Source organism: Tubulanus polymorphus, chromosome 2, assembly GCF_964204645.1.
Source record: "Tubulanus polymorphus chromosome 2, tnTubPoly1.2, whole genome shotgun sequence".
Classification (NCBI taxonomy): Eukaryota; Metazoa; Nemertea; class Palaeonemertea; order Tubulaniformes; family Tubulanidae; genus Tubulanus; species Tubulanus polymorphus.
This window is the reverse complement of record NC_134026.1, coordinates 7,090,243-7,104,242: the sequence shown is the minus strand read 5'-3', so window position 1 is coordinate 7,104,242 and position 14,000 is coordinate 7,090,243. Positions and strand designations below refer to the sequence as shown.

Sequence of the window (14,000 nt, the reverse complement as noted above, 5' to 3'; positions counted from 1 at the left end):
ACATCAGATCCATAGACACAATTCACAAATTCAAAAATAATTCCCTAGCATGATAATTTATGTGAATGATTTAGTATTCGATTTGAATAAATTTGTACACGATGGGAGACTATTTAGAATGTGAATATTTTGAAGCGACAGATTTTATTTTTTTGCTGAACACGTATAATCGGGTTATGACTGCAGTGGTTTGATAAGTGGATCACGACGACAACACCGAGGCCCATCCTTAATGAAAAATAGCTGTTCACTCATTTTGTCCATGTTAACAGTTTATCAACATGATGATTTAATGGTCGTCTTTCAATGATCCACGGTTGACAGGCTAACTGACCCGACGCGGACACGTCGATAGTACGTTAAGGCCTACGTCCTTGCGTCTTTATTACTCCAATTCGATTCCCGTTTCGGGAAGTTTTACAATGTTTTACTGGACGTGATGAGAATATTCTTAGAGTAGCCGTGTTAACTCGATTTAGAATAAATAACGAATAGTACTACTCTTATCGTTATTCTTACTGTTTTCTACGTATTTCTTATGGATGGGCCACTTCGAATACCATTTATCTATGTCTGGCATACCATTTATCTATTATCTGCCATTGTTTTATCAATTCGAATGAAATCATCCAGGCAACGAATCTGATGTAATACATACATGTGTAAAATGTTGGTGCTGTTTTGAACATTTTGAAATTATGCGCATAAAAAGATAAACGGCTACGGCTATAATCTGTTCTGAGGGGAATTAGTGGGTTTTTTGCAAGTAAAAAATTCAAACTGCATATTTTCTACATAGATTTCTATAGAGTGTGAAATTATAATGGATTTGAAGTATTTTACATGCGTCATATGTGAGCGAGGTAGGTCTATCTGTTTACATTGCTCCTGTCTTGATATAACTTTTTGAGGGGCCAGTTTTCAGTGGCGTTGGAGCCGAGGTACAGCGACTGCCACGGTGAAAGAAATAATTTACTGAATGACACTTTTTCTTTGAATACCATTTTTTGAAGAAATTTGAAGTAAATTCGCCGTGGAACCTGTCAAAAATCCGCAATTGGCCACGGCAATCAAAAATTGCTTCCAACGCGCCTCGATTCAAGACCATCCTAAGACCATTCTAGTTTCTATAGCCGACAACAAAAATCTTACGATTCAAGACCACTACTTTATATCGGTCTTATGATTTTCGATTAGTCATAGAACCAAAATTATACCTGTGGTGGATCCCTATAATTCGTATGATTCTTTAAAAGCATCGTTTGCTTTGGTGCTCGCATTGTTCAATTTTGTCACCAAATTTATCAATTAGCCACCTCCCCCATCAAAATTCAGTCCTGTAGATTGGTCTTCAATTAAAGACGACTCTGCAACAGTTCGCTCCCCGGTTTTCAATAGTTTCTCTCTTCTTTCCAGAAAGAAGACAAACGTAATCTGATGGTAAAGAATCTATAATGGTCCGTAAAGCGCAAACCCTACTGCTTCTGGTGGCGACACTGCTGGTGACTGCAGTAACAGCGAAATCAGTACTCTCCAAACGAGATCTCGAAGAAATTCGCGAGATCAGGCTGAAGCGACAGGTAACGCTTTGCAGTATTATCAGCGCTTTGGACGATGCCGGCGGTGACGTCTTAGATGCTGTGTCGAAAGGATTCTCAGCATTTGCCGATTTATTCGATTTCTAAATACTTGATGCATATTGACTAAACATTCAGTTTAGAATCAACAACAAATAAATTCGAATAAACTCACTTAATACAATTAACTTTCTCGGAAATTTAATTTATCAAGGTGAATAGATAATAGTTTTTACAACGAAATCACTATAAATTTTTTTTCATGTGTGAATGGTAACGAAACCGTTTGGGAGGTCTGGAGTTTTTGATAGTCGACGCAATGGGAAACCTCCAAACATTTCTGGTTTACTGAAACGATTCAAGAAATACATCGAAATATTAGATATTCATAATATCGTCACGTTCTATTTCATATGTCGTGTCTTTTACTTACAAATCAAATTCATTCGGTAGTTTTCCATTCCAACCCCGCTTTCCTTCCAACCAATAAGTTGTCTGCGTACCTTTACCCTTTAAACAGACAAAATAATTTGTTTTCATCTTGCATACATTATACATTACCCCTAGCCTAAAACCCCTAAAGGAAATGAAAAACAGTGGATACAGTGTGAATACCAGCTGATCTTACGGTTAACCCCCAGAACTGTGTGAATACCAGCTGATGTAACGACCCCTAGAACAGTGTCCTAATGCCCATATCTATTTTTACCTTGACTTCTATATCTCCTCGACATATAAGTTGATACCCACCGAGTTCTTGTAACACCTCCGAACAACTCTGACTCAAATGAATTTTCAACGCTGAAAGAAACATTCGAAATTATTTAAAAAATCGACCGTTCATTCAGTCTTTAAACATTGAAAATCTTTTCATTCAAAATTCAAACGAGAAATTGTGGAACCTTCATGGCTTAGACTTAAAACCAGTATATCTAAGACCATCTTAGTTATATAGACAATCTAACCACATAAGACCAAGTTTTAAGATTTGAGACAACTTTTGAAGCACAACTGGGCAAAGGCGTATCAAGAAAATTTCAAACGAGAATGGATTTTGGGACGGTGAAACAGTCAGACGATGATCAAATAGATTCGGATGATTGTATTCGGATGATATCAATTTTAGATGAGTACTGAAGAACTGCATCCTGATTTCTAATGAATTTCTAATGAAATGAAAATGTTCTTACCTTCTCCGGTGGATTCCATTCTGGATGCTGTATTTACTGTATCTCCGAATAGACAATAACGAGGCATTGCTAACCCGACTACACCTGAAATACGTACACAGAACTATGCTCTTTAGATCCTACAGACCATAAAAATATACATTCAGACAATAGACAATTCGAATCTTCATTGCAACGTAACGTAAATTCGAAGTTGTTCTTAATGTTTGGGGACTTACAATTCATTTGAAATAATATACGACCACTCTGCATACAAGAATGTTACTACTAACTTTGCATTACAATAGATGGCATATTGTCGATAGTTTGTTCTGGTGTCACAGTCTTACGTATAACTTAAGTTAGATTGGTTGTAAAATCGAAATGAGCTTACTGGTCCTTCCTTAGTTGCTGGATTGGACGTAGAGCCAAAATCATGTTTGACTGATCTTAAGTTATTAGACTGTTTTTAGAACCGAAATAAGCTTATATTGATCATAAGTTGTTACATTGACTATAGAACCAAAATGGGCTTAGACTAGTCTTAGATTGTTTGATTGGTTATAGAACTAAATTTGCCTTAGATTTTTGCGGTCTTTGAGGGCCTCGCCAACAACTCGAGACTTCAGTCAAATTTAACGTACAATTTGTTTGGTAAGAACAGGTAATAGAACTAAGACGGTCTTTAGATCGGTGTGAAATTTGATCAACGACTGTGCAACTGGCCCCGCCTGGTCTCTCATCGAATTCAACGCATTTCTCATCAGTTAATTCCATTACGTACCAGCGCAACACGATCCAGTGTGGAGACCAATGCGGACTTGTAACTGTACTTTTGGCATGTGTCGTATTGTAAATGTTAATACGGATGACAGTAAACTTAGAGCCATATCGGCGATCTGACCGGCGTGTCTGTTACCATTTCGTTTCGGTAAACCACTAACCACCATATACGCGTCGCCTATAGTCTCTACCTATGGAGTACACAAATTCATTACGTGAACACGTCATTCAAAATTTCCCCTGTTTAATGGAGAAGTTTAAGACTAAAGGTTAAGAATTTTTGCTCTCAAACATGAAGTAACCGATATAACAATTTAACAAGAGATGTTATAACGTTTTCATGAAGCTGGTTTTTGGAGTGAATTGCACTATTTCTCGGCCGAACATCCATCTTTATATACATTTCCCATTTCAAAATCAAACCCCCTTTGATGTGTGACTGGTGGGTTTGCGAGCGATGGGAGAAAATCATTTAATCAACTTTATCCACTTCCAAAGTTTCACTGGATCCACTTCCACAGTTCAACTACATTTCCACAGTTTAACTGGATCCACTTCTCCACAGTTCAACTAGATTTCCGCAGTTTAGCTGGATCCACTTCCACAGTTCAACTGAATCTGTCGAGTTCACTAGGTTTGAATTAGATGAAGGGCGGAGGGGGTATCAAACTTGTACTAGATGAACCCTTGCCATTATTGTAATTAGGGCCTATTTCTAGATAAAAACCAAGTCTGGAATGAACCTTCAAGTCAAACCTAATGAGAACTGTCAAACTGGGAACACGATCTCTCATATTGAGGGGCTTCTTAAACTCTACTACGTAATTCTGTGCGACCTCTCCAAATACCTCTCTGTCACTATAAACACTGTATCCCATTACAACCAAGAGAGCTCTCTAAAGCTCCACAATACCGAACTATAAACCTCTTATAATGAAATGGAAGGGAACACCCGTTAAGAGAGCTCATTTTATACGTTTCCAAGATTGCGGATAATAGTTCAGTTTTATCGGGCAAAACGATGATTAGTTTCTAATGATAATCACCCGCTTATCACACCGAATTCAATAAGCCCACAGGTTTGTTAGGTTGAAGGGATTTTGGGTGCGGTTCTGAACTTAGAAAAGATAGCCCCCTTATTCATTTTGCGCGTATACCTTACAAACCCACGCCACCTAATAGGAACGAAATAGGGGTTTGATTTTGAAATCGGAAATCGACAGGTATAGTCGGATTTTCGGTCGCATATACAGAACTATTTGTATAAATCGAAATGCATGATTAGAAATTTCGATTCCGGCTTTTGTAAACAATCTTCCGTCTGGCGGCCTACCTTATAGACATCGTACTGTTGTATGATAGAATCGAATAATGTGTACAAATCATTGAGTAAATTAACGACTTGAACTGGAGAACTTTTCGCCGATATCGTCGTGAAACCGACAATATCGGAGAAATAGATCGTCACCATTTCAAACATTTCGGGTAGAATTTCTTCGCCTTGTTTCAATTTCTCCGCAACAACTCTGAAAATGATAAGAAAATATACGATAACAAGCTATCACTCCGACAAGCCTGGGAAAACTAGTTGAAAAATAGTGAAAAACAGTTTACTGACACGAACGTTTTGGGGATGATATCCACCTTATCAGGTAAAATACATATAGATCAAATTAGATCTTCACCTGATGAAGGAATATCACCTCACCTGATGAGAGGATATCACCCCACCTGATGAGCGGATATCACCTCACCTGATGAGGGGATAACACCTCACCAGATGAGGGCATAACACCTAACTTGTCGGGTATATTACATCGCCTGGTGAGGGAATATCACCTCGCCTGATGAGGGGGTATCATCTCACCGGATGAGGGGATATCACCTCGCCTGATGAGGGGATATCACCTCGCCTGATGAGAGGATATCACCTCACCTGATGAGAAGAAATGACCTCAACTGATGAGGGAATATCATCCCGAAAACGTATGTATTATCAAACAGTTACTCATTAGAAAATGGCGATTTATATTGTTATCGTTCTTATGGATTTTTGATTGCCTGATATCTCTCTACCCAGCACTCCCACCTCCCTGCTGTTCTACCTAACATTCACTTACTCTGGCAACATTCTATACAGTAACGTGTCCGTTTTCTTCTTTTCTACGATCAACTCGCTCGTTCTCTGTTCGACGATGTCTTCTAAATTATTCGCGTATTTTTCCATCATCGCTAACATGTGATCCATGATATTCAATCCTCTACACAATAATTCAATTTACAATAATATCAAGAAATTAGGAGAATACATGATCGATGTGATTGATTTATTAGGTTCAAAATCGGTTAATGATTTCTTCTTAACTTACTGTCCTTTTGTATTTTCTTTGACGGTGCGTTTTATTGCCGACATGTCATATCTGGATTCAGGATGTTCGTGCCAACAGTTCACCATCAAACTAGTCCATACGTTACTATAGATAGCTGATATATCCGGCCGATATGCCGGAGCATCTCCCATTGGTCCATTGCGAATTTTATCCACAATTTCTATTTCGAAGATTTTAATTTTAAGAATTTATTTTCATTCAGTATCATTTACGAGTTAATTTACAACAGGAACAAGAAGCAAGAACTACAATACATATCATGAAAATAAAACTGAAGATCCAGTTCCTCAGTTGTGAGTTTTGTGTTCAAACATTGATTCTAGAGCAGAGTTAACTCTAACTCACAACAGTGGAAGCGGGTCTTGGACAATTTGTGAAGTTTGAAAATAACTAGAATATGAAATGGCTATTTCGATATAAAGGTTTTGTCGATTTACCTTTCGGCGTGATGACGTCATCAGTACAGTAAGGGGATGACCTGGTTATTATCTCATAAATGATGATACCGAGGCTATAGATATCCGCTTTTTGATTGATGGCCCCTGGCGGTAAGGGTGATCGCAATACCTCCGGAGCTGTCCACCAAAGTTCTAGAGAAATTTATAGAAATACAGAATTATCATGTAATCAGTTCACCAGTTCTGGGCCAAGTTCCACAGTTCAGGATCCAGTTCCATCTCTGTTATTTCGTAGCTATTGAAGATGATTGGTATGTAAGTTTGTATGAGATAATAAACAATTTGAACCAACTGCAAACAGTATATAATTTAAGTGTTCAGTGTATTAGTGAATATCAGATGTAGGCCTTAGATTATAAATAGGAGAGGTACGAGTGTTGAGCCCTGGGGGACGCCGACGTTAGAGAAAGGTAAAGAAGAAACGGAGTTGTTGAAGGAGACGAAACGTTAGCGGTCGGATAGATAAGAAACAAAAACATTCTAGGGATTATCCTCATATTTCATAATGTTGAGTGTCAAATAACTTAGAGAGATTGAGAAATACCTTCGTATATTTTCTTCGACTTGCTTATCTAAAATATATCAAGCTTTCTATTGAAAAGAATTTGAATTGAAAATTGAAATTCAAATTTGACTGTAGAGCTAGAATCAGATCACTTACAACGTTTCAACACTTATGTCCGAGGGAACCCAGTTTCTGATCTGAAATCGCGTTCCCAATCATCGGAAATTTAAACTAATTTCAAAGAAACTGCAGCCCCTGAGACGATTCCACCAAGAACAGTGAAAATAGGTACGGGAATTGAATGCGGTTACAAAACTGTGGAATTAGGCTACAGCTGTGGTTTGTGGTTCGTGGTTTTGTGGTTTTACCGGATGATTACCAAACGTACTTCTATATCTCTCATAATTTCCCAACTCTTCGACCGGCGTTTGACCATATTTCATGTTGGCCATGCCGTATCCAGTTATTTTCAAAACCCATCTGTTGTCGACTACGCATTTAGAACTTTTCAGGGAGCCGTGATACCGTAGACATGTACTGTGTAGATACGATAGACCCTGCAATGAGTTACGTAGTCATGATAAAATTAATTCGTTGAGCGTCAATATATAAATAATATATAATACCTAAACATGTTGATGGCTTTGAATGACACAAGCAAAAAAATAATGCTAGCTTGATTAATAACTTTTATGAAAAAGTTGGTTTTGAGATATGATTCTAAAACATCGATCTATAGACTAGATTTGATTCGCTTAAGCCGGGCGCACACTAGGCGATTTTTAGTCGCCAGTAGAAAGATTTAAATCGTCGGCGATTTTTATGAAAATCGCCGTCCGTCGTCAGCGACCGCACATTAGACGATTTTTATCACCGAATCGCAGACCGTGAAGTGGCGCCACTTGTGTAGTCCGCCATTTTGGCGCTGATTGGCTGTTTTTGATTGGATTCGAAGCGATTCGAAGCAATTTTTAGTCGCCTGTTGCTGCGACCGATTTACAAGCAACCGTTGAGCAATCGATCGCTCATCCTCCCTCTGCAGGGACTCGAACCTGATGGCATCGCTACACTCAGCCACGGCACGAACCCCTGCCATAGACGACCATGTGCGCAGTTACATGCGCACTATCCGAACGAAAACTGGCGGCACCAATCAGATTGCTCGTTGTATAATCGTTGAGGGAAATTTCAAGGAGGAACTATAAATGGGAAAACCCGGGCTAAAATAAAACGGGATTTCTGATTGGCTAAAAATCACATCATCTGATCTGCGCATGTATCTGCGCACACGGTCGATTGTGGCAGGGTTTCGTGCCGTGGCAATCTCGATGCCATCAGGTTCGAATCCCTGCCGGGGGAGGATGTCGATCGCTTGGTGTCGCCCGTGTGCTACCACTGGAGACGGACAAGCGATTATCTTTCCCGGCAAACATCTGTATCATGTGACTTGTCAAGATGGCCACGCTACAGCCTCGACTGGTGCCGTATTTGGTTAAATCACATGATAATTATTCGCTCTCTCATTGGCTAGTTGAAATTTAGAAATAAGGAGTCAAAAGCACCTGAATTTTGTTATAAGTGATTTCACAATGTTTTCAAAATGTATTTTTACGGCCATCAAAGAATATAGATTCATTTTTTTGGATTTGGATATAGTCTTGATGCAATCTGATCTTACTCGAGAATTGCTCGAAACTGCCGCCCGTGTGCGCCGGGCTTTAGGTAACGTATTCCTGAGTACTGGGGTGGGGTACAAGAAGGTTCTATGCCCGATTGATTGATACGCTGGTTGGAATGGGAAAATTATTTTTCAGTGTTTTTGAAGATGACTATTAAGAAAGTCGAAACGTCGACAAAGTATTTGCTCAGGGAAACATATCGGAAGTGTACAGGGATTCTATTTTATTCTTGGGACTTGTCTTATTTCAGGGCATTCCCCTTTTTGGTACAGCCTTTAGGCTGGGGATGTCCTTTCAATTATGTAGGAACTGTGGATAACAAAGCAACATTCATAAAATCGTGTACATATACGTATACATAAATGAATATATTTTCATGTCATAATCATTTGAACTCCTTACATTAGTTAAATCTTGTATCATCGAACTTTTAAACATGGCGTCAAGATTAATGTCATCGTTTTCGAGTATGTCCTGAAAATCGAAAACAAAATCTGAGAAAATTGCAAAAAATGTAGATGAAACGTATCCTGCTAAATCTAACTCTAAATTTATTTCTCAAAATCACTTTCGCATTTTGATTCTGAATTTCATGAATAAATTTAAGTATCTTTATCCTAGTATCGAGTCGCTTACCACAATGCTGCCTTTTTGACAGTAATTAAACAACAAACAAATGTTAGGCGCATCTACACATGCGCCGATAAATGCATTCAGATTTTCATGGTTCATATCCCTCATCTAGAAATTACATAAATTATGTGTATAAAAAAGACATACGCATCTTATATGTGAAACTGAGAAAAAAATCTTCCATCTATCGAAATCTGTAAAAATTACATCAAACGAAATTATTGAGAAATTTAGAAATACTGAGTCAAAGGCACCTGAATTTGTTATAAATGATTTCAGAATGTATTCAAAATATATTTTTACGGCCATCAAAGAATGTAGATTCATTTTTTGGATTTCGATATAGTCTGATGCAATCTGATCTTACGGCTTTCAGCTCGATTAGCTCGCGTCTGCCAGTGACCACTGACGCTTTCCTAATTTTACTAATAGCCACCAGGTGGCCACGATATTGACCAATCAGAGTGAACAACTGATTTTGAAAACCGTCCGATTTTTCGTCAAGCGAAGACTTGGATCTGCTTCTAATCGTAGCCGCGCTGGGCAGAATCTGAAAATAGATACAGAAAACAATGTTCAAAACTGGACTTAATACTTTATCAATAACCATCGATGAAACACACTTGATTCCGTGTCGGGAAAAAATCCCACACTCCGTGTATTGTTTTCATTAAGAAATTGCTTTAGCTTGAAACGGTTAAATTTTGAATTGTTTCCCTCATTGAAAACATGAAGTCACCAAAAGCGATAAAACTACAAAATGTTAATTATACGTTTTTATAGATCTGGGACGAGAAAGAAAAAAAAGAGTAAATCAATGAAGCTCAATCAGTTCATGTGTGACTTAAAGGAAGAAATTAATCAAAAAGTTCCCGAATCTACTAATGATATTTTTGAATGTTTCTGCGCGAATGATGAAAATGAATTAAATTAATCAGACGTGGTTTCTTTCAGTGGTTGGCGAGAGAGCTAGTTGGTTTAATTTCCGGCCTTTCATTGAAGTCACATTCTTCATGAACATCTTGTCATCAACATCGACATCATCAACATCACCACTGAACCTCGGTATATCTGCGTGAGCCAAGTCGCTCAGAAAAGCGATCAGTATCTAATTACGAGAGGTCGTCTTTACAGACTGGTATTGACTTATACACCCAATTGGCGATTTGTTAAACCCCCGACTGCGTTAAGGTAAAACTAGACCCATTTTCACAGTTTCCGGGAAAGATTTGACTCAGCACATTTGAAATGTCTAACAACTGTGGAACTAGATCTGGTCTATAAAACCACTCCCTTTGAGGTTAAAAGGGAAAAACTTGCCTATAAACCTGGGCCAGTTGCACAGTTCAATGAATGAATGAATTTATTTTGTATTTCAAAATAGCATTATAAAATAGAAATAAAATAGTTGTGACTATAGGGCCCAGACGAAGTGGTCTTAAGAGTTGTTTGATTGGTTATAGAACTGAAATGAGCTGAGACTGGTCTTAAAAAAGTTGTTCGATTGATTATAGAACTAAAATGAGCTTAGACTGGTCATGAGTTGTTAAATTGACTAGATCGGATGATCTTAGACTGCTCTTATAACTAAACCATGGCTAGTGAGCCCGTGTACATTAACCTGGCTTCCTAATCCACGCTTCTGTTTCGATAATTTGATCTCGTTGAAATCAACTTTCCACAACATCCGTAACAGTTCTTCTTCCGACTTTCGTCTCCTACGAATAAGAAGCGAAGAACGTTTTTTAACATTAAGAACATAGAGCATCTTCAATATCTTGCTACAGCCTTAGACTTCGGAATGTTTTGTAATCTTGTGTCATATCATATTGAGATTCATACGTTGCTTGTATCGAAAAATGAAATTCTTTCATTCACTGGAATATTTTACCTGATATAGTATAGAACAGCGCCTACCAGGATCAACAGTAAAACAAATCCAACCATTAACCCAATTATCATGTCATTTCTACCTGTTTGACGAATGAAAAAAACGGTTCTAAAAGACCGACATTCGAATCATCGTGTCAACTAGCAAAGGATGTAGAACTATGGCCTTGGGTACCGGATTCAGTTTTTAAGTTCTCTGGTTAAGTTTGACTCTGTAGTTATGATTATAGGACCCGCTTCCACAGTTATGAGTTAGAGTTAAATTAGAATAAAATCATATCATTTTCACTTATAGTCAATCAGAAACGTGTCCGCAGTTTTGAACAGTAAGCTATAAGAAACAGTTAATTCATTTTCAGTGAGCTATCTCCGAGTCAAATTCTAGATCAGAACCGTGGAACCGTGGATACAATCAGTAAGGAGGCGTGTGGTGAGGGATTTACCCTTAGAATCAGGCGGGCAGAATTCATTCACGAAGCCACAATCCGGAGTGTCTTTAGGAGGTTGGTTGTTCGGAGTGTTCCACTGCGGTTCACTAACAACATTCATTTTCTGTAATTACAAGTTTTCAGTTAAGGATGACTCCAATAGTACAAAAAAGTTCCGAAATATTGTCTCGAGCTGATAATCTATTAGGCGTTTCGGCTACTGATAGTCATCTTCAGGAATATCAGTGCTATCACAAAATTATGAGATAGTCCAGAATACAGACATCTCATAATTATGTCAAAACATCAGCATTCCCGAAGATGACTATTAGGATAGTTAAACGTCGAATAGATATGAACTCTAGGAAACATTTCGAACCCTATATTCTAGTGTGCAGAGATTCTACTCTAGAATCGCAGCCGATAACCAGTCGAAAAGCTTGATCTCAATATGTCTGATAGTTTACCTCATTAGACATATCGATCGAAATCGACACGACTCTCTTTCTGACTCCATTAATCTCGCGATAATCCCAAATCCAATAATCCGGTTCTCTATCCGCATTATCGTTCATTATAACACGACCGCTGGCGCCTGCGGAATATGGAATATAAATGAAGATGTCAAAGATAATCATCGCGTATCGAAATAATCGCAAGATAATCATCGCGTATCGAAATAATCGCAATCAAGACATTATACATCTGATACCAAGGGCGTAGCCAGGATTAAATAATTTCAAGGCACGAAAATATGAAATACATGCATGTGAGATACAGTATTATTTACGTATCACTTTTAAACACGATGAAAAATAAGAGTTGATATGAATCATATTTTATCGATTTGGTGGACTCTTAGCAAGCAAGTTTATGGGTTTGATTTCAAACACTGCCAACTTCATTCGGAACAATTTGAATAATGTGAAATGAATATTTACCTTGTCTCTTGAAGCATGTGCGCAGACTACCGCCTTAACCCGTTTCACTGTTGTATTTTTATATTTCAATATATCGCGCCAATATACTATATAAAACTATCTACATTCAACACACCATGAAATGTCAGATTGACGCTTTGCTAGTGTATATACTGTATATTCTTGTATTGGTATATTTTATGATAAACTTTATTATGGCAAAAAAAGAAAAAGTTTAAAGGGTTCGATCTAAAAGTTTCAAAATGATAACTTTGTCAAAAAGGCGTAGGTCCGGTCGCGGTTATAGGGAACACCCGAAACGTTGTGATTCCAATAAACTTTATGATTCAAGACTTTCAATTTTCATTTTCATGCGATTGCATATTAACTAAGATTTGTGGCGATTTCGTAATAATTGGAGCCATGCCGAAGATTGTTTATAAATCTGAACTATCCGAACTTCCTTCTGAATGCGACATTCAGCATTCTGTATTGACTACTTAAAAGATGAACGCTGTATCTATTTCGGTCAATTGTGACAACATGTAACTAGCTGATAAAATGGATGATTGCATCCAAAACAGGATGTTTGATTTGTATAAATTGGTCTAGTTTAGCATCTAAAAGTTCGAACGTGTTATCACTGAAAGCCGTTCATTTATAGAAAGCTTAAACACTTTGAGCAAAGAAACGTCTTTGATCTAATAATTATCTAACGGTGAAGGAGACAACTATAATTCAACACACGGAAATCATTCGTCATTTTGTTCTACGTTTGTAGATACAATTACTCCCCGTCTTTCGGGTAAATGAAATACGTTGTCGTTTAATGCGAAAGGATAGAATAATTGGGTGCAATTTCTGAAAGGTTTTTTCAAATCTCAAAGTTTAACTTAAAGTTTGATAAATAGATCGTAATAGTGTGTTTTAAAAAGACTATGAGAGACGAAAGGGGAGGGAGAGGAAAGAGGAAAGGGAGAGGAGAGAGGAGAGAGGAGAGGGGAGAGGGGAGAGGGGAGAGGGGAGAGGGGAGAGGGGAGAGGGAGAGGGAGAGGGAGAGGGAGAGGGAGAGGGAGAGGGGAGAGGGGAGAGGGGAGAGGGGAGAGGGGAGAGGGGAGAGGGAGAGGGAGAGGGAGAGGGAGAGGGAGAGGGAGAGGGAGAGGGAGAGGGAGAGGGAGAGGGAGAGGGAGAGGGAGAGGGAGAGGGAGAGGGAGAGGGAGAGGGAGAGGGAGAGGGAGAGGGAGAGGGAGAGGGAGAGGGAGAGGGAGAGGGAGAGGGAGAGGGAGAGGGAGAGGGAGAGGGAGAGGGAGAGGGAGAGGGAGAGGGAGAGGGAGAGGGAGAGGGAGAGGGAGAGGGAGAGGGAGAGGGAGAGGGAGAGGGAGAGGGAGAGGGAGAGGGAGAGGGAGAGGGAGAGGGAGAGGGAGAGGGAGAGGGAGAGGGAGAGGGAGAGGAGAGAGGAGAGTGGGGGAAGGAGAGATGAGGGAGCGGAATGAGTAGAGGGTGGTTGAAGACTTACCAATGAATTCGGTACCCCTGACCAGTTCTAACATCAGTGAACCGTTTTTGTG

At 38.9% G+C, this 14,000-nt stretch overlaps 1 protein-coding gene across 1 annotated transcript; it reads right to left on the bottom strand.

The window, feature by feature from the left end:
- Nucleotides 1-1,766: 1,766 nt before the first annotated feature.
- Nucleotides 1,767-12,057, bottom strand: LOC141899604 (atrial natriuretic peptide receptor 2-like). Its single transcript, XM_074786012.1, has 17 exons — nt 11,980-12,057; nt 11,528-11,636; nt 11,086-11,167; nt 10,816-10,912; nt 9,562-9,744; nt 9,198-9,302; nt 8,964-9,035; nt 7,271-7,439; nt 6,357-6,509; nt 5,899-6,079; nt 5,650-5,790; nt 4,863-5,055; nt 3,531-3,720; nt 2,768-2,851; nt 2,287-2,378; nt 2,011-2,087; nt 1,767-1,925 (listed from the first exon to the last, which is right to left on the bottom strand). The coding sequence occupies exons 1-17, from the start codon at nt 11,989-11,991 to the stop codon at nt 1,838-1,840; spliced, it is 2,028 nt and encodes a 675-aa protein (XP_074642113.1). The 5' UTR covers nt 11,992-12,057; the 3' UTR covers nt 1,767-1,837.
- Nucleotides 12,058-14,000: the final 1,943 nt, after the last annotated feature.

Bases quoted from the DNA above. Each gene is read 5' to 3' on its own strand.
- LOC141899604 (XM_074786012.1), bottom strand. The intron at 2,852-3,530 runs GTACGTAATGGA...TACGTATTTCAG, and splicing joins CACTGGATCGTGTTGCGCTG to GTGTAGTCGGGTTAGCAATG. The intron at 2,088-2,286 runs GTAAAAATAGAT...GTCTGTTTAAAG, and splicing joins GAGGAGATATAGAAGTCAAG to GGTAAAGGTACGCAGACAAC.